General features: G+C 39.1%; 1 protein-coding gene and 1 non-coding gene across 3 annotated transcripts in view; both read right to left on the bottom strand.

The window, feature by feature from the left end:
* Positions 1-205: 205 nt before the first annotated feature.
* The window catches only part of LOC149007276 (uncharacterized), a 30,295-nt gene continuing 9,382 nt past the window's right edge, over positions 206-21,118 (bottom strand). Inside the window, exons 8-15 of one of the 2 annotated variants that reach the window (XM_089167302.1) lie at positions 16,369-16,437; positions 16,228-16,273; positions 15,749-16,128; positions 15,584-15,663; positions 15,321-15,456; positions 6,013-6,217; positions 5,588-5,670; positions 206-1,040 (exon numbers count right to left, since the gene is read on the bottom strand). In XM_089167302.1, the coding sequence (XP_089023428.1) occupies positions 906-1,040; positions 5,588-5,670; positions 6,013-6,217; positions 15,321-15,456; positions 15,584-15,663; positions 15,749-16,128; positions 16,228-16,273; positions 16,369-16,437 (1,134 nt within the window). In that variant the 3' untranslated portion in view covers positions 206-905. Of the gene's footprint in view, positions 1,041-5,587; positions 5,671-6,012; positions 6,218-15,320; positions 15,457-15,583; positions 15,664-15,748; positions 16,129-16,227; positions 16,274-16,368; positions 16,438-21,118 lie in introns of those variants that run through there. The other variant, XM_089167303.1, reaches the window with a different exon arrangement.
* On the bottom strand, positions 2,668-2,774 carry LOC149007277 (small nucleolar RNA R71). Its single transcript, XR_016175350.1, has one exon. It is a non-coding gene; the product is annotated as a small nucleolar RNA R71 (small nucleolar RNA).

The raw sequence follows: 21,118 nt of genomic DNA on the forward strand, positions 1-21,118 counted from the left end.
AATAAACATGATATTGGTCCACTAATGTCTTGTCCATTTCTTTGTAGATGTGTGACATGTGTTACAACATCACATCAAAAAGTTGAAGTCTATATTACAAGTCACATCATTTTTTTTAAAACATTTAATTACAATTCTTTGAAATGACTTATAAATTGATTTCAACCATTTGATGTAATGTTGAAACACATGTCACACATTTACAAGGAAATGAATGGTCCATTTTTAACTAGGAAATAGACTGGTAAATTTCCGGTTTCACATACCTCCCATTCCGAAGTCGATCAAACAATATTTATTTTAGTAAAGTTCGGATTAAACCAGTCCTATTCCATCATGCCAGCCATTAAGATCCACTTTGTGGTTCACCCAAAAAAAAAAAGAAGATCCAGTTTGTGACCTTTTCCAACATAAAACTGTTATACAAATTTTGCATTTCTTTATCAAAGTGCTATTAACTCTTGAGTCACATGGAAGGTTCTCTGAGGCATAAAAAGAAATCAGGGAAAGAACATGCCATTAAAACTCTCTTCTATTGTAATAAATCAAGTAATTTCTATAAATTTCTTTCTCTTTGTTTCTTCTCATTTGATTTAAACTAACCCCAAAGGGGGAAGAACACAACTTTCATTTCTAAGCCAGAAAATAACTCTCTTGGTTAGACTTGGTACAGTTAGTCCAAACCAAGGAGGAAAAAATTGACTGGTAATTACAGGAAGCATGTAAAGAGGCCACACAGTTACTTGTTGCAAGCAATCGCGAACTTTCAAAGAGATTATGTACAATCGAATATGTAAACCGCAGCATCTTGATTAGCATGATGAGCCTGCTTCTGAACCTCATCGACGTCTTAGTGCAAGAAAATGCATTAGTAATAATCAAAATAGGATACTTGAAATATCCATCTAGTTCAACTTGAGCCCTCCAAACTTTTGTTTATCTTCATGCAACTGCTTAATGGTAGAATCAAGCTCTGGAAATGTCAACAGCAGCAGCAGCTCAAGAAGGTCAAATGCCAGTTGCTTCATACAAACTGTTGACTGTAAACCAGAAGGGAGGGGGGGGGGAAGAGAAAAAAGACACAATTAGAAAGCCAGACAAGAAATGATCAGCAGAAAACCTTCAACTGTGCAGACTAGGGGAAAATAGAGAGATATATGACAGCAAGAAAATTTAGAAAATAAGTAATCAAAGAAGGTAAGGGTGCCAGTTACAAAAATCAGATGAATGCACAACATTATTTCCAAAACAAAAAACCAAACAGGAACATCAGAAATGATAACAGGCAACTATAAGCAAAACTCAGATAAATCATCAATATCAACTTAAATGAAAAGCAACTGTAAGCAGAATTTAGAGAATCATCTCAACAAAATATCTGAACCACACGGGAAAAAGTACGAATTCCCCAAGGAGTTGATCCAAAGAATGAATATCAGAGACATAAATGTTGTCTAAGCTATCCACAAGATAAAATGCAACCATTCAGCACCCCTACACCCACCTCCCCACAAAAAAAAATGAATAGGGAAAAATACATTTAAGCAGAAGATTTGGTTGGTCCACAAAATGCTAGTTCCATGAATAAAATTGCATGTGGTATTTGAATGATAAAGATCCTTAAAGCTACAGTTATTCTGCCAAAGAAGAGAAGGAAAGGAATTCCTTGACCTCCATTTGGTTGGACATAAATGAAAATGGAATGTAATTCACTGAAGTTTGTGCCAGAGTTAATTAATAATGTCAATGGGGAGTTAAAACCTAAACAGTAGTTCTCCCGGTAGTCCTCATGCTCATTAGTAATAAATTCAGTTTTTAAGTTTGCAACTTGATTTTCAAAACCATTTTTACATATTTCAGTATATTTTTAGCCTTCATTTCCCCATGGATTTGACACCGCCTTTACCATTGTTCTAGTAGTTTAATTAGCGTTTAATTTTGATTTGTTTACAGTAAAGATCAAATTTTGAAGCCATTGCAGAGGAACCAAAGCACAGCATGCTAAGATTGATTTAGTTGTTTCATTTACTTTTAGTCTTAATTTCAGAATATGTATATTTATTTTCTTTCTTTAATTTCATTTTAGTACAGCCCAAATAGTTTTTATTTTAGTTTGCTGGCCAAATTCACAGAACAAGGAAAGGTACCCCATTTTCAGCTTGTCGAGGTTACATTCCTCTTTGCATCTCAGTTGTGAGTCTTCTTGTAGTTAGATTCTTTGTTTTCATGATTCTTACTTGGTTAATGCATGGTGGTCATTCTTGTCACTCTAAACTCATTAACCCAAACCTTGAAATTGCGAGAACAAAGTCTAATTAGTGAAAAGAATGGGCGAAAACCAACCTGACAAAAGACCATTGAATGAGAACCTCACCATCTTCATTAGGATCCCTGCCATAGCAGATACTTCTTGGGTCTAGTGTTATTCAGGCAGCCCAACATGTGAGATCAATTCTAGTGTAATTAAGATGCTCCCATCTTTTTATGAATTAACAATGAGGAACCATATAATGATTGGAATGAATTTTTATAAATATGCTCGAATTTAAAAACCAGAGTTCTTCTGCAGATGCTCTTTAATTGACCTAGTTTGCATTTAACCTCAAGGATAAAAAAGCCAAACGATGGGAGTTATTTCGAAAGTATTTCTCCATAAGTAGAACCAACAAAATTTGGTGGGCTATTACTAGATTTTCTCAAGTTGATGATGAGAAATTCCATGAGACGTGGGAAAGGCCTAAGGATTTGACCAGAAACTGTCCCCATCATATTATACCTAAGTGGCAGTTACTCAGTCCAATATTCTTATGAGGGACTGACTGATATCATAAACTGATGATAGAAGCTTCATCTGGAGGGGCATTTGTGAATATGAGTGAGAACAAGGCTCGGGAATTGTTTGAAACACTAGGTGAAAATTCTTCACATCCTTTCTCAGCCTCTAGAACTGAAGCCTTTAATGTTTGATCACAAACAGAGGTGGCCTCTATGAGGTAGGTCCAGCAATCATATACACCAAAGTGGAAATCATTTCTGAAAAGCTAGACTACTCAAAACCATCTGATTATAGAGAAATTGACTTAAAGCTCATAGAAAGGGCCATCTAGAAAACTCAACGTCTACAGGCATCGCATGAACTAAGTAGCATTTGCCAACCCAAGAAAAAAAAAGACGGTGTGATAATGGTTGCATGTGAAAAACGATTGGACTGATCGTATATTATGACCCAGACTCTAGAGATGAGTACAGTTACATGCATGAAGGAAAGTTGATTGATTATGGGATAGTTTCACGTTCTTGCTTAGGTTTTTGTTGAATGCATTGGAAACCTTTTTGCTATTGATTCATTGGTAGGAATTTTATCTGCTTTGAAATAGTTGAATTAAGCTGACATCCTGAGAAGAGCAGAGTAGCTTTAACTTTCTTCCACTCAGTAGGCTCAGATTTCCTACTGAGAGAAGGTTACCTTTATAAGGGAAACACACAATGCATACTTGGGATTATTAGTCTAGTAGACAACGTATTTTACCAATCAGAACACGAGAGATGCCGTGAGTTGCGAATCAAAGTAAAATGTGTCAAACTACCAAGCAATGAAACTCGACCAATAGGTTGTGCACACCCCTACCAATGTCACATGCTCCATGGCAATAGCTTAACATGGACATCATGCTTGGCCTACCTTGGACTTCAAAAAGACATGACTCTTGACTTATGGTTGCACACCACTACTTGAAGATGACACTTTATCATCTCTTCCAAAACCTTTGGTTTTGTCAGGAGTCCCGGGCAACCGTCAAGTATGGAGATTTGAACATGAGTAGATTCTTTTGTGCTTGATCTATCTCTCAATCTAGTTTGATTGAGAAAAACTACAATTCTTCTTCAATTTGGCTGGGTAACAAAAGAGTTTTCACCAAAAGAAAAAAGAGATTGGGATTTATCTCTGAATAGGTAAGGGGTAACGTTGGGGAACGTAGGAATACCAGCTTTTAGCAAGATAGGTGGTTGGGAGAAAAACTACTGAAGATCTATTCAACCTAGATTCCTCTCTGTTTTCCTGTCAAGCTTGGGTTGAAGACTTTATTTCAGATTATCATTGAGATTTCTGCAACTGTATTTTTCTTTCCGATACTTCTGTCAAAGCTTCCAATATTAAGATCCCTCTTTCCAAGTTGGATAATAAGTGAGCCTAGAAACCCTCACCTTCAGGTATCTTCTCAATAAGCTTGGCTTAGGAGGAGAATTAGAAATAGGAATCTTAAGAGTTCCTTGGGAATCATCATATTGTCGAATCAAATAAGATGCTGCAGCCTAGAGAACCAAATTGTGGGAAGAAGCTGAACCACAGTAAGATGTCAGTGGACTATCGAAGCTGCTCGAAGGATGTTACTTTGGTTTCTAGTCTTCTAGATGTGACTTGTGTCAGGAAGCTTCAATATTATTTTTACATCATTTTGAGTCCGTAGGTTTTCCAAGCTATTTGGCAAAAATTTATGGCATAATTTGAAGCGGCTGGCATGAATCACTCCTGTTTCAGTAAGTTTGCTCAATGGTGGAAGCAAGTATCTGAATATTTCTTTGAAGGTGTGATGTGTAAGTATGATCCTAGAGCCTTGATTTATTTGGCAAGCAAAGAAACATGAGACGGTGTGAATTATAGATCACCAAATCAGAATCTTTTGCCTAAGGTTTTGATACCAGTCAGAGATCAATTCCCAGTCTTACATGGTCGGATTCGATCAGTGACAGACTTGCTTTGTTCTAGAAGACTGGGACCTGGGTGACTGGTTCCCTTATAAGGCTCTTCTAGTGTTCCTCCATTGTTCTTGGGAAAAATTAAATGTGAATGGATGTTCTCTTGGTAAACCAGGGCGTACAAGTGCAGGTGGTGTTTTCGAAATTCACAATCTTGTGCGACTGCTTAGGTTGGTAATTTTATTGGTGTGTGCACAAAATCTAAGGCAGAATTTCAGGCCCTGGTAGATGGTAATCTTATTCAAAGGGCAATGAATATTCAGTCCCTTTGAATTGAATGCAACCTGACAGCATTGCTTTGGTGGTTCATGTGACAAAAGTGGATTATTCTCCTACCATATCTTGTATCATTTTAGTGGAAGTTCATGCATTGTTTTATAGAAGCTAATCAAATAGAGGATTTCCTAGTCAAAGAGTTGCAATTGCAAGTAGTGCTTCCTCTTTCTCTTTTACGGTGTTTCTACTTTCCTCCCTCTGTCAAGGATGAAGGACAAATTCATGACCGAAACCCAATAAAAGCCTAGATTGGTGGTATGAATGGTAAATTCTAGTGGTAGGGCTCCTCCACCAGTTGATGGCACTGCCAAAGGTGGAGTGGGTTTGAGCAATTTTTTATTTTTTTCTCTTCGAGAAACCTTACCTGGGTTTTTATTTATTCTTTGTTTTTTCACTCTTTCCTTTCCATAATACAAATAATCTTTTAGTCCCAAAAAAATTAATTTAAAAAAATAAAAAATAAAAAAAGAAGAAGAAGAAGAACTAGGTTTCTTAATTCTGATATTTAAAACAATTAGATTATCCATTAGTGTGTAGGGATATGCATGTGTACCTGAAGAAAGAAATAAAGATCCTTAGCACACTGTTCATATTCCTGACGACCAACAAGACCTACGAGAGCAGCTGGTGCCTTATCTGGATGCAAGGGAACGGGGAGTTTAGAAAGCTGAGTATAAAAGAATAAGCATGGCATCTCAAAGTATGAAGACTCTGAACAGCCGTCTAATCACACCAAATCAATCATAAGCTCTAGAGATAGAACTAGGAAATAGAGAACACTGCCACCAGAGGCATTTACATGAGAGGAAAAAGTAATAACCAGCACATCAGAATCAAAGATAGAGGTAGTAATTAATGGCTAGGTCACAGTGCCAAGTCTTATACAACAACAGCACACAAAGCAAACTTAAGCAAGCATATAGCATGCCAGTGAAAAATAGGTAATCGCAATTTGCAAGAATCATTCACTGATTTTACCTATCATCAGTTCATAAACAAACTTAGCACGTCGAGAAGCTTCTTGTTGTTTCTGTTCATCTGTCAGCACATCCCCTATCTTAGGGGAAGCCGTCTGAGTTGCCTGACTACCATGATGTGGATCCTGGGACTGAATTACAGAAGGCGGTGGTGGCCTCCGATGCTTAGGATGTCTTGTAATGAAGATACCATCAGGCCAAAGGATCTAATACACAAAAGCAGGAGAACAAGGAAATTTGAGATCAAGAGGAGCAATAAAACAAACATAAGGAATTCATGGTCAAATTATTTGTTGTATTAAACTTGATTGGTGGACCAATATTATACATCAGTTAACACATAAAGCCTCCATGAATATTTTACCATCTACAACCAAAACGTTTTCTCTTAGAGAGTGTTTGTTTGTTGGAGTAATGAAGAAAAGGTAGAAGAGATGGAACAAGTGTACCCTTTCCAACAAAATACCAAAATGCAAGTTTGTTTCGTTAAAAGTGGGAGACTAGAGACAAACTTCCTTAAATTAAGAAGCTTATCCGCTGAGCTAGCAATGACTTCTTCCCACCTCATGCCTTAGACCAATCCCGCCCAAAATGGAGGAACTTTGTGGGAAGGGAACATTTTGACCGTGGATCCCAATATTTGACTTTTCACTTATTTTCTCTTCCTCCCCTTTTCTGTCCCTTCATCCCACTTCACACAGATCCCACTCATTTAACTAGCCCACCGTTTTCTCCGTCAAACAAATAAACTCAACCTTAACTCCTAATACCATGTCATCTGGACAAGGAAATGACAGTGTACTTAAAGAGTCCAGATACTAGTGGAAAATGCAGTATAGGCCAATCTCTGTCATATCCAAGCAAACACCGTGTACAAAATATACTGTTGGATGGAAGAAAAAATTAAAGGTTTAAATAATCCTTTACTGGAACTGAAGTACAATTCAGTGAGAGCAATGTTATGTCATACTTTCAGTGTCACAGTTGGTCATGAGTGAATGACCGAAATCACAATGACTATAATGTTGTTTTTATTTCATTATGAATAATATTCAAGACTATTTTTATTTTATTATGACTAATTTTCCAGACTAGTATGATAATATCTTCTTTTGTTCATTTTGGGAGTACAAAACTAGTACTCAAGATCTCATTTTTCATGCTTGTAATAACACTTTTATCCTCTGAACATCTGATTGCCTATACTTTCATCTTTTGAAGAATATTCTGATTGGTTACAAATTTCTCATTTTGATATTGCTCATCACCGAACATGGAAAGCAATCTGATTGAAATTCATCTAAATGCAAAATCACCTAACTGGAGGGGGGGAAAAGACAATGGGGTTTAAACTAATTTGAAATAGGGAAATTTTTCTCACTCCCTTTACTTGACTCTTTTACTGAAACGCCCTTACTCAAAAACTTTCACATCTTACCTGGGAAAAAAAAATCACATCTAGTTCCTCTGAAAAAAGCAAACTTCTACCCTTTGTTCTCCTCTTATTCAAGGGAGTGAGAAATTTTCCTTATTTAAGTTATTTCAAACCCCTATATTCTCCTAACCAAGGTTTGAAATTTCAGTTCATCTCGCCAAAGATGGGAGATGACCAAAATACTGAAATTTTGCCAAAATCTCAGTGAAATTTTGGAATTTTTTTTTTTTTATTTTGACTGAATTTTTCGGTGGGTTTTTAGTGTTTTTTGGGCGTTTTCTGTGTCCAGCCTAATTTTGAGGCCAATAAACAAAATGGAAGTGCTACTTTTGCTTAAAACCTAACCCAAAGTGGTATTCTTAATTGGCACATGCCCTACTATATGCAGGCGAAACCTGAAGTCTTGAACATGCTTTTTCACGAATGTAAATATGGATATTATGCAAGACAACACCCTGCACTGTGAAGCCACGGTGGAATTTTTGAAGTCTCTATTTGTGTTCTTTTTGCAAGATTTGCTTCAAAAGATCTTTGTTCATACAAGCTGTTGTCCAAGAATTTCTTCAACGACAGCAACTTTGAATCGTCCCCAGCCCCTACAATCATCCCCAGCCCCTACAATTCTTCTTCTAATGCTCCAAAAGCCCTCCCCCTCTGCTCAATTGTTTCTTGTTTTCCCAAAACCCTGGATGCAGATTCACCACTGGCCCAATGCATTATATGCTTCACACAGTGAAGAATGGGAAGATAAATAACACCAAAAATACAATTGATGCAGGCGTGAAAACCTACATCTGTAAGGAGCTGCCAAAATTGGGCCCAAGCTTGCTGCTCAGTAGTAGCAGTAGTACTAGGGTTACAGTATTCCAATACTTGGTTCTTTTCAGTCTTTTAATTCAGTTAGGCTAGCCAAGTCTGATGGTTCAGATGATCAAATTATGAGATAAATTCTAGTGAACTTAAGTTATAAGGGCAGAATAATCTTTTAGCATGATTTTAATCAGTCCTTTTAAAGGCCTCCACAATTTGGAGTTCTGATTATGCTTAAATCTTGTGTGTCCCAGCCCAAACTCATGCTGGAGGCCTAGCTCTGTCAGTCAAGTCACATTGCAATTGGACAACCCTACGGCCTCTCTTTGTACAAACCCTATCACTCCACCCCATGCAGGGGGAAAAAAGTCAATGGCATGAATACACAACTTGAATTCTGAAATTTGCTTATCAGTTTTGCTGTTTTCTGTTTGAAATTGTCCAATCAAAGGTTATAAGAATGGAATGGTTGCTTGGTGGGTAAATCCAGAAAGCATGAGATCCTTGGTGCTTAAAATCCAAGTAGTTTTGAAGGTTCCAGTTTTTATCCTTGCTGCAGCTGTGGGTTCAACCTACAACTCCATTGAAACCATATTCTCCACTGAAGAACAGGTTCTACAGCAGGTTAGCATAAAACCAGCTCTTTCTCACCCCCATGCATCCCCATTTTTTAAATTTTCTTGAACCAAAACCATCCATTCAAGCTACCCAAACTCTAAAACCGAAGAAACCTTAGATCACCCTAACCAGACATCATCAGCCATCAGAAATAAACAAAACTTCCTACACTTGATCTCTCCCTACCCCCATTGACCTACACTCCAACTGAATTGCCCTAAACCCTAATCTTCAAATCCTATTTGAACTGGTTTTATTACAGACCTTGATTACTTGGCCCTCATTCAAATGAGGCGACATCAAAAGTTCCCTTTCAGCAAAAGAGAAACCATGAAATGAAAATAAATAAATAATAACAAAAAAAGAAGAAGATGAAGATCAATATAAACAAAAGACACAAATAGAAAAAGACCAATACATCATAAGACACACACACCAACTATTGGCAGGAGTATGATTTTACTATAACACTATAAATGAGAATGGTTCTGCTAGATTAGAAGCATTTTGCTGCCACTGATGATAAAGGCTGTTCTTAACTATTACTACTTGAGTTATTTTCACCTAATACCAGACTTATTAATGCCCGGAGCTTGTACAGCATATGTACATAATTGCGTGTATGTATATGTGTGGATAGACACAATGATGAGGACATCAGTGAGCAGTTCCGAGTTTACTGGCGACGCCGACATAGAGATCATCCCACGATAGCATCTATGTGGATGGATGATGAGTTCGGAGGTTATTGGATTGCTAGGATCCTATGGTTCGATGAGAAACACTGCTCATAGGCAGTTTGTTATGTTATTTTCCTTAGTCTTAGTGGGTTGGGTAGTAGTTTACTATTTAAATATTTTAATTTTATGTTTGAGTCTTTATGGGCTGGGCCTAAAGTCTATTTTGGCTCAATTTTGAATTATTTTGAGTTTGGGTTATATATATACAACTTAAGTTGGGGTTATTTTGGGAATTAAACATGTAGGGTTGTGAGGGATCAATTTTTTTATTTAAACCTTGTATGGAATTCGTTTTAGGCAATCAATGAATGAAGAAAAGAATTAGAAAAGAAGCTCTCTCTCTCTCTCTTGGCAGAACTAGCTCTTCCCCCTCTCTCCAGGTAATCTCTCTCTCCTCCTTTCACCCTTGTTTCCCACTAGAAAAATTCCCCTTGCTCTCCTCTACAAAGATCTACTCTTTTTTTTTATCAAAAAAGACCTAGTTTCTTTCTTGGAAATCTTCTTCTTCTTCCCCAAACCCCACGGTTGTTCTTTTTTTTTAAATCTTTTTTCTTTTTTTTTCCTTCCCTCTTTCCCTTATACGGCAGTCTAGTTTTCTTTTGTTAGTCTCCCTTCCATTTTCTTTGTTTCTTTTCTTTCTCTCCCTCTCTCTTATCACCTACTCTCTTTCCTAGGATACACCATTGCTTGAAAATATATTTTTCTCCTTTCCTGGGATTCACCACTACCTCAAAATTTATTTATTTTTCCTCTTATTTCTGTTCCTAAATGCTTTCTAACCCCTGTTTTGTAACCAGGATCAGTAGGTAACATTATCTCTCCCTAAATATTTCTCATTTATTCTTTGGCAATAGTTTGCTTTAAAACAAAAACTTCCTAAGACTCCCTTTACATTGTTAATTGTTGAATTCCTTGTTAGAAATCTGATATTGATTAGGACAGCTCTATTTTCTTTAAGTTTCTTAATACCCTTGCATTCAATTTAGTGTTATGGTGCCAAGATCCCCATCCCCTTGTTTCCCTATTGATTCTTGTTTAGTTGTGCTTACCAGTAGGACTTATTGTGTTTATTTCTCTACTTTAACTGTCTTAAATGCATGATTAATCAAAACTCAAGTGCTGCAAATTCCTTTCTTTACTATCTGTCAAGAATAGGTGTCTAATTCTAAGAATCTAGTAGCCCACTTTGTAGGTCCCCTAGTTTTTAGGGTTTCTCCTACATCAATTCTGGTATCAGAGCATGGTTTAGAGTGTTAGTACTGCTGGACTTTAAGGTTTCGAGTTGTTAGAATTGTTGGTTTTAGTTTAGGTGTCTTTAGGTTAGACTGTGTATGGTAGTAACCCGAAGTGGAAACGAATATTCCAATATGACTGGTTCATCAAAGTGCCCAATTGACTCAACTGCTCCAACAAAATGGAGAGATCTTAAAGGCCATTAACAACTCAAGAGGAGTTAAATAACCAAAGGGCAGCACAAGCAGCCCAAGCCACCACCATTCAGGCCATAGAATGTAATGTTTGGACCCTTGCAACACGACTTACAGCCATAGAGGGACAGCAAGAGCAGCATGGACATAATGCTCAAGACAATGGACCTAGGAATGAAAACTACCAAGGGGACATCCAGAACTTTGACCATCGCTTCGAGGATCTTGATAGAACTGGGGATAATTTCCAAGGTAATGGAAGAGGTAGAGGTAGAGGTCGTGGAGCACGTGGACATCTTGGTCCTATACATCATGCAACCTATGAGCATGACAATGCCTTTGACACCCATGATAGAGGGTTCGATATTAGGAGGATAGTCAAGGTAGAGGCCCCATCTTATGATGGCCAAATAGATGTGAAAGTCTTACTAGATTGGATTAGACAAATGGACAGGTACTTTGATTTTTATAATATGTCAGAAGAGATTCGCTTTAGGTTTGCTAAGATTAAGCTTACCGGGGCTGCCCAAGATTTTTGGATAGAATTAGAGTACCAAGAGAACAATCTAGGACTTGCCAGTGACCACTTGGGTTAAGATGCAAGGAAGGCTTAAAAGGGAGTTCTTACCTATCACCTATAGGCTGAACTTGTTGAACAAGATGAACACCCTAAAGCAAGGGAAATTAATCTGTGACTGAGTACATGGCCAAATTCAATGAACTTAAAATTAGAAGCCGTACTAATGAGGATGTTGAGTAAACACTTTCTAGGTTTATTACTGGACTTAACTCAGATATCCGGTCACGACTTGCACCCCACTTAGTACGAGATGTCCCTCAAGCCTTTAGGATTGCTCTAGAACTTGAGACGTCCATAAAGACTTTTCCTCAAAAGAATAGCTTTCAGCCTGGAGAATCTAGTTTCCGAAGGTCTCACCCTAACACTACCAATTTCCAAAGACCCCCTGTTAATCCAAAACACCCAATTGATAACAAGGGTATAAGCATTTTGGGAACTCCCCCCATGAAAGTTGGCCAGCTCCAGTGTTTCAAATGCCAAGGATTTGGACATGTTGCTAGGGAATGCCCCAACAAAAACCTTTATGTTGGAGGCAAGACCATGTGGATTTAGATCAGGATGATGATCAGGAGCCTGAGTATGAAGACCATAAACCAGATGAGGACATATCTGATGAGGATCTCGATATGGTATGTGGGTCTAAGCTTGGAGTTGTGCGTTGTATGGTATCACAACCCAAAGATACTAATGATTGGCGATGGACTAAAATTTTTATTACCTACAATAGCCATCAAGGTAAGAACCGTCGAGTCACCATAGATAGTGGTAGCCATATGAATGTAGTTGCTCAAAGTGTTGTTTCCAGAATGGAGCTCAAACTAGAGGCTCACCCCAAACCATACAAGGTTGCTTGGGTTGATCAGTCTACTATCCCTGTAACCCTTAGGTGTTTAGTTCCCTTACATTTTGCTGGTTATGAGGATAAAGTGTGATGTGATGTCCTAGAGATGGATTTTGCTCACATCACTTTAGGGAGACCAGGGTTATATGATAGGGATGTCACTACCTATGGGAAATCTAACATCTGTATCTTTGAATATAAAGGGAAAAAGATCCGATTGACCCCTAGCACCCCAAAAGAGCTTAAGGTTGTGGAGCATAAAGGTAGTACCATCAAACAAACTTGTTCTAAAACACTTGGCATACTAAATCAGCAAGAATTTAAAGTTGATGTAAAGAGTCAAGAGTTGTTTATGCTCTAGTTGCCTCGCAAAGTAATATCATAGTGTCCGATAGGGATGTAAGTTCACTAGTCACTTTTGGCAGACTCTATGGAGGATGATGGGAAACAAACTCCGTTTCTCTTCTGCATTTCACCCCCAAACCGATGGTCAGACCGAGGTTGTTAATAGAAGTCTAGGGGACTTGTTGCGTGGCCTTATAGGAGAGTACCTTACCAGTTGGGATCGGGTCCTTACCCAAGCCGAGTTTGCCTATAATAGCTCTAAGAACCGAACCACTGGTTTGTCACCTTTTAAGGTTTGTCTAGGATACCAGCCCAAGGCTCCTATAGACCTTATTCCAGCTGTGTCCAGCTCTAGGACTTCCCCATCAGCCGAGTCTTTTGCGCAACACATATCTAATTTACATGCAAGTATAAGACAGCAAATAGCACAGAGTAATTATCAATATAAGTCCAAAGCTAATGTGCATCAACAATTGCAAGAGTTTCAAGAAGGAGATATGGTGATGGTTAGGATCAGACCGCAACGTTTCACTAAAGGTAAAGCGAGCAAGCTATACGCTCGTAGTGCAGGACCATTCGAGATTCTAAAGAAAATAGGAGCTAATGCCTATGTTCTTAATCTGCCAACTAACATGGGGATTAGTAATATTTTCAATGTGGAGGACCTTGTCCCCTTCCATGGCACTCCTACTACTGCATCTTTCTATCCAGATGACCTTGACACCGTTTCCTTTGTTTTTGATGACCTTGCTAGTAAGACCCCTTCACTCCCTACTACTTCAGTACCACCTATGCCGAAATTTCACAATAGAGTTGAAATAGTTGAAGAGATCCTTCATGAGAGAGTTACAACTACAAAAAAGGGAGGTTACAGAGAATTCCTAGTTAAGTGGCGGGGACATCCTGAGATCGACAGCACTTGGATCACGATGGCGGAGCTACGACGACTTGACCCATACATGCTAGAGTACTACCAGAGCCATTATTCACCGGAGGTGAATTCTTCAAAGGCAGGGAGAGTTGATGAGGACATCAGTGAGTAGTTCCAAGTTTATCAGCGACACCGATGTAGAGATTATCCCACGACAGCATCTATGTTGATGGATGATGAGTTCGGAGATTATTGGATTGCTAGGATCGTATGGTTCAATGAGAAACACTGCTCATAGGCAGTTTGTCATGTTATTTTCCTTAGTCTTAGTGGGTTGGGTAGTAGTTTACTATTTAAATATTTTAATTTCATGATTGAGTCTTTATGGGCTGGGCCTAGAGTCCATTTTTGCCCAATTTTGAATTATTTTGAGTTTGGGTTATATATACAACTTAAGTTGGGTTATTTTGGGAATTAAACATGTAGAGTTGTGAGGGATCAATTTTTTTATTTAAACCTTGAATGGAATTCGTTTTTGGCAATCAATGAATGAAGAAAAGAATTAGAAAAGAAGCTCACACTGCTCTCTCTATCTCTCTCTCTTCTCTCTCTCTCCTGGCGAAACTAGCTCTTCCCCCTCTCTCCAGGTAATCTCTCTCTCCTCCTTTCACCCTTGTTTCCCGCTAGAAAAATTCCCCTTGCTCTTCTCTACAAAGATCTACTCTTTTTTTTTTCTCAAAAAAGACCTAGTTTCTTTCCTGGAAATCTTCTTCTTCTTCCCCAAACCCCACGGTTGTTCTTTTTTTTTTTTTTTTTCTTCCCTCTTTCCCTTATATGGCAGTCTAGTTTTCTTTTGTTAGTCTCCCTTCCCTTCTCTTTGTTTCTTTTCTTTCTCTCCCTCTCTCTTATCACCTACTCTCTTTCCTAGGATACACCATTACTTCAAAATATATTTTTCTCCTTTCTGGGATTCACCACTACCTCAAAATATTTTTTTCTTTCTCTTATTTATGTTCTTAAATGTTTTCTAACCCCTGTTTTGCAGCCAGGATCAGCAGGTAACATTATCTCTCCCTAAATATTTTTCATTTATTCTTTGGCAATAGTTTGCTTTAAAACAAAAACTTCCTAAGACTCCCTTTACATTGTTAATTGTTGAATTCCTTGTTAGAAATCTGATATTGATTAAAACAACTCTATTTTCTTAAGTTTCTTAATACCCTTGCATTCAATTTAGTGTTATGGTGCCAAGATCCCCATCCCCTTGTTTCCCTATTGATTCTTGTTTAGTTGTGCTTACCAGTAGGACTTATTGTGTTTATTTCTCTACTTTAACTGTCTTACAGGCATGATTAATCAGAACTCAAGTGCTGCAAATTCCTTTCTTTACTATCTGTCAAGAATAGGTGTCTAATTCTAAGAGTCTAGTAGCCCACTTTGTAGGTCTCCTAGTTTTTAGGGTTTCTCCTACATCACACAGCATTGAGTCATTGGATCTAGAAAGTCAACTGTGAAAGTAGAGGAACATTCATCATTCAAAATCACTAATAAGAGGAGAAACATATTGACCAATGGTAAATGTTATCTTCCAGAACTTAAATCTTCCAATTTTCCACAAATTTATTTTTTTCCTGACATTCACCTGCTCAACCCGCTTGATTCCTGAAGCAATCACTGATCCCCTTCGCAGAAGCTGGATTTTTCCAACCAGCCAATCATCAAAAGCATCCCCCATCCCCAGCTGTAATACTTGTTTGGCTACCCAAAAAGCCTGCTTCCTGTTGTGTGAATGCAACCACGGTCAGGAAAAACAATCAACTCAATAGTGCTACATCTGGATGCCTGAAAAAAAATTAATAATACAAAATAAAGAATCTCTATTTCTATTCTCATCAATAGTGATACCTGATCCACCCACCTTCATGAAGCTGAAAGATGACAGCCACCAAATCTAATATTGGGACGCACAGATTTGGTGGTACCCACTGCATTTAGAAAGATACTGTATAAACGGATTATGCGAATAGAAATTGAAAGGAAAACTACACTTGAATAAATATCAGTGTATACCTCCGTAGGAAGTGCCAGATCTGTAGCAGCATCAAGAAGTACCTCAGACGGTTCCCGTGGATTATCACCTCCGCTATCTTTTAGAGCCATATCATCTTCTGTGAAATAATGAACACCTCTGCGCAGCCTACCATCTGGGTCACCCCCCAAATGTCTCAGAGGACTTTCACATTCTTTACTGGGGGTTTTAACTGGTAAAGATGATGTGACTCTTCTTCTCAATCCTGGAGTATCTGCTACAATGTTCCCCTTTACCTGTGATGCAGATTCCTTTCTGTTGGTATTTAAGTGTTCTCCTCCATATAGTGACTGACCATTTGCAGCATCAGCCAGATTCTGGACCTGTGTTTTCTTTCCATATGACTTATTGTCAAGGTTAACTGCAAGATTCATGGATGATAAAACCATTAAAATGAACCAAGAGAAACATAGTATACCAGGAGAATAAGTGAAGGTATTACAAGACTCCCTAGACTTACCTGATAACTTTTCAATGATTGAAAGAGAATTTGAGAATACGCACATCTGCATTGTCATAGTCCAGCAGTTGTTAGGCAAATGCTCCAGAAGAACAATAGATAACCAGAATTAGGTGAAAATGTAAGAAAAATAAATAGGACCTGAGAATCAACGCTAAGAAAATCCCAGACCTCTAATGAACCTGATATTGTTGGAAGCTGCAGTAGCCTCTGAGAAACAGCACAACATAGAAGAGTTACAGGAAACTCGAAGGGGAAGGGGACAAAAACAAAAAAAAAAAAAAAAAAAAATATAGGGCGCGCGGGGGGCCCCCCAAAACCCCCCCACAAAAAAAGGTATTATCCTGGGCGCCAAGAAAAAACACATGAAAGAGGAAGGGAGGGGGGGGAGGGAAAAAGAAAAAAAAAAAGATTGTGTAGTAGAATGGCTTATTGATCCATGATCTCAAGCCCTTTATTTATAATTAAGTGGAAAGTAGAATATTACAAGGAATAGAATTCTATATGAATACAAACTCTAACTTAACTCCTATACAAACTCTTATTAGACTCCTAATAGAATCCAACACTCCCCCTCAAGTTGAGGCATAGATATTACTCATGCCTAACTTGCCTACAATAGGAAGGAAATCTCTTTCTTTCAATCCCTTAGTGAAAACATCTGCTAATTGGTCTTCAGATCTTACAAAAGGCATGCGATAAGCCCTTGTTCCAACTTTCCTTGACAAAAACCGCATTTCAATGTGCTTAGTTCGATCATGTTGCACGGATTATTAGCAATACTAATAGCAGCCTTGTTGTCACAATATAACATCATGGGGTTTGGAACTTGGACTCCAATATCTTGCAGCAAGCCTTTCAACCATAGTAGCTCACAAACCCACGAACCATAGCCCTATATTCAGCCAGACTAGATAAAGCTACCACATTGTTTCTTACTTCTCCAAGTGACTAGATTACCTCCAATAAAGGTACAAGAACCTGAAATTGACTCGCGGAGATCCAGCCCAGCGCATCGGTGTATGCTTCTACTTTTAGATTATCAGTGGGTGACAAAAGTATTCCTTTTCCAGGAGTTCCCTTCAAATACCGAGTATTCCGATAAGACCTTCATATGAGCTAAATATGGATCATGCATGAATTGACTCACTATACCTACAGCATAAGCAATGCCGGCCGGTGTGAGACAAGTAGATAAGCTTCCCTACCAGCCTTTGGTATCTCCCTTTGTCCACTGGTTCTCCCTCTTTTTCTTTAAGTTTAGCTCCAGCTTCAATAGGGGTATCAACTACTTTACACCCCAACATTCCCACCGATAATAGATCTAGGACATACTTTCTTTGGGATAGGAATATACCTTTATTTGATCGAGCCACCTCAATCCCTAAGAAATATTGTAACTTCCCTAGATCTTTAATTTCAAACTCTTTGCCAAGATAGTTCTTCAACTTTTGAATTTCTTCACCATCATTCCCCGTGATGACAATATCGCTACATAGACAATGAGAAGTGTGATGTTAGTATTTGACTTCGACAAATAGTGTATGATCAGCATTGCTTTGCTTGTACCCAATAGAAGTCATTGCCTTCGAAGGCGTCCAAACCAGCATCTAGGAGACTGTTTTAACCCATATATTGACCTCTTCAACCGACGGACTTTCCCGCAGATTGTCATCGGAAAAACCATGTGGGATTTCCATATAGACCTCTTCTCTGCTAACCCCATGTAAGAAGGCATTCTTTACGCTAGTTGGTGCAAGTTCCAGTGTTTGTTCACAGCACGGACAACGAACTCGACGGTATTTAGTTTCGCAACCGGGGCAAAGGTCTCCCGATAATCAATCCCAAGGTCCGGGTAAACCCCTTTGCAACTAGTCTAGCTTTCAACTTGTTGATCGATCCATCCATATTTTGTTTAACCACAAATACCCATTTGCAGCCCACTGGGGTTTTTCCGGAGGAAGTGTAACCAGCTCCCAAGTGTCATTTTTCTTCATTGCCGCATTTCCTCTACCATAGCTTCCTTCCATCTCTTATCAGATAGGCTTCCCGCCAACTTTTAGGAACAGATACGATGACAGAGAGGATATAAAAGCACGGTAGGAGTCGGACAAAGAGTTATAAGAAACATATTTAGCTATGGGATGTTGAGTACAAGATCGACCCCTTTTCTAACAAGAATAGGAAGATCGAAGAAGATACCTCGGTAGAATCCGATTCGGAGTAGGAGACCGAAGTGGTAACGTATCCCCTTTCTCCACCCGCTAGCCGGTTGTATTTCTTCCTCCGATAAGTCCGCACCTCTTTATTTTGGTCAATCTGGTTTTGAAAGACCCCAACGGTGTGTCTCACGGAGTGGTCTCCCCTTGGCTAGGTTCTTCACATGGTTCAGAAATTGAAGGGGGAGGATTAGAGTCCTCAGGTATACTGGCCGAAGTCTCCCCCTGGTCAGGAAACTCTTCTGGGACTCTTAAGTTGTGTTGGTGTGTGAAAGGAAGATCTAGAGTCGGAAAGAACACCTCTCCTCTAGGACTCTCCCCGAGAGAGGTGTAAAGTAAGGGCAAAACTCATGAAAAAGTACATCCATGGATACAATGGTTTGCTTGGAGGGAGGATGATAACATTTGTACCCTTTCTGAGTAGCAGAATACCCCAAAAATATGCAGCGTAGGCTGCGGGGAGCCAACTTACTCTGGTGGGCTGTGATTCTGGCATAACACACGCATCCAAAAACCTTTGGGGAAATAACAAAAGAAGAGGCTCCTGAAGAATCTCATTAGGACATTTAAAACCAAGTATCCTACTGGGCATCCTATTCATAAGGTAAGAAGCAAAGTGAGAATAGCATCACTCGATCGGTCGTACATTCATAGCAATCATAATGAACGGGCTATCTCTAAGAGATGCCGATTCTTCCTTTCGGCCACCCCATTTTGGGCAGCCGTATCAACGCAACTAGTCCGATGTATTATGCCGAGTCGAGAGAGATATCTTTGAAATTCACCATCAATATACTCGTGCCATTGTCACACGCGAAGGATCTTCACAAGTGGCATTGAACCGAGTTTTAATCATATTATGAAAATCACGAAAACATCGGAAAACTTCATTTTTTTGTTTTAAAAGATAAATCCATGAGAACGAGAGTGACAATCAATAAAAGTAACAAAGTACCATGGCCGAGTGATAGACACACGTCGGCGGGGACCCCACACATCAGTATGAATTAACATAAAAGGAATATTTTTTCTATTATGAAGAGAAGGTAAATAAGTAGAACGAGCGCCGCAAAATGCAAAGCTTCACAAAAAAAATCATCCTCATTACAAGAAGAAACTAAATCGGGAAATATTTTCTTAAGAGTTCCTAGAGGGGGTGACCTAGCCTACGGTGCCACCGATGAAGGTCCGATATTACCGACTGGACTGATTAGAAGATGTAGTCGAGGAAGTAGATCCTTCAATCGGCTGAGCAAATAAAGTCCATTGTCTAGTTTACCACGTCCAATCTCCTTCCCCGCTACCGGATCCCGAAAGACACAATAAGATGGGAAAAATGTCACTTTACAATTTAAGTCATGTGTAAGGCTGCGATAGAGAGCAAGTTAGTAGAGAAAGAGGGAACATGTAAAACTTTAGACAAAGACAGGGATGGAGAATGTTGAATGGTCCCTTTTCCAAAGAATGGAAGAATAGGAGCCATCAAGAATTCGAACTTTATCCTTTCCGAAGTTGGAGAATATTGTAAGAAAAAAGAGGATAAACCTGTCATATGATCTCGTGGCTCCGGTATCAATAATCCAAGGAGTAGAAACCGAAGAAACTTGGAAGCTTGTAAAAGTTTTACCGAAGTAGCAAGGTAGGAGTTGGTTTGATTAGTAGAGGAAGCAAGTGGTAGAGGTTGTACCGGCAGTAGAAGATTGCGAATACGTCGCAAAGAAGTTAACTCCTCCCGTGAGAGACCAACATCGCAGAGGGTGCCGTGGAAACCGCCTCGGAGATATGAGCTTTCGATTTTCCTTTTTTTGTGCTCTTTTTTTCTCAAAATCAGCAGGCTTCCCATGGAGTTTCCAACAATTTTCCTTAGTATGATAGGGTTTGTGACGGTGCTCACACTTGACAATCTCCTTAGCCGGATCGGATTTAGTGCGAACAGACCGTAAAGCTGATTTCTCCAAAATAGGAGTATGAAGCATGGCTAATCGACGACTTTCCTCACACCGAACAAGAGCATAAGACGCAGTGTAGGAAAGGGAGAACGACAAGACTTGACGACCGACGATCCACGTCAAACCGCCAAGAAGTCATATACTCGAATCTTATCAAGTGCTCTATAAGTGCACATCATCCGGATTAGTGGGGTGATAATCCCCATAATGATCCAACCGCCAAAGAGATCGCAACTCAAAGATAATAGGGGCCAACGGCCTGGGTAGTCTCACGAAGCTTTTCGAGCTCATAAACCGGCACACCCCAAGCCAATGTAAGAGAGCCGATGGGCAGCAGACAAGTAATAGATATCCACGGGCAATATTTGGAATCATGGAATTCAAGAGAAAGGACATAATAAGAGAGTCATTCGAGATCCATCCCGGGAAACGCCGGTGGTAGAAGGTTTGATAGGGTGCCCGTAATGTATCCAACAAGTCCCTCCAAGAATAGTTAAGAAGCGATCGTGACCAAATCAAATAATTTGTCCCATCAAATCACCGAAAGAGGATGAAAATTTGGGTAATGTTCGGGGCCAGGGGAAGAGTACCATCGATAGTTGCCATGTTGAAAAAATGTCCAGTCTTGATCACTTGTGAAAAAAAAAAAAACGGAAAGCAAAGCCAAACAAGAAGATCAAATCTCCCTCTCTCCTCTCTCTCTCTACTAAAACAAATAAACTC

This window comes from Hakea prostrata, chromosome 8 (genome assembly GCF_041222555.1).
Source record: "Hakea prostrata isolate BN-2017 chromosome 8, UWA_Hpros_2, whole genome shotgun sequence".
Lineage (NCBI taxonomy): Eukaryota > Viridiplantae > Streptophyta > Magnoliopsida > Proteales > Proteaceae > Hakea > Hakea prostrata.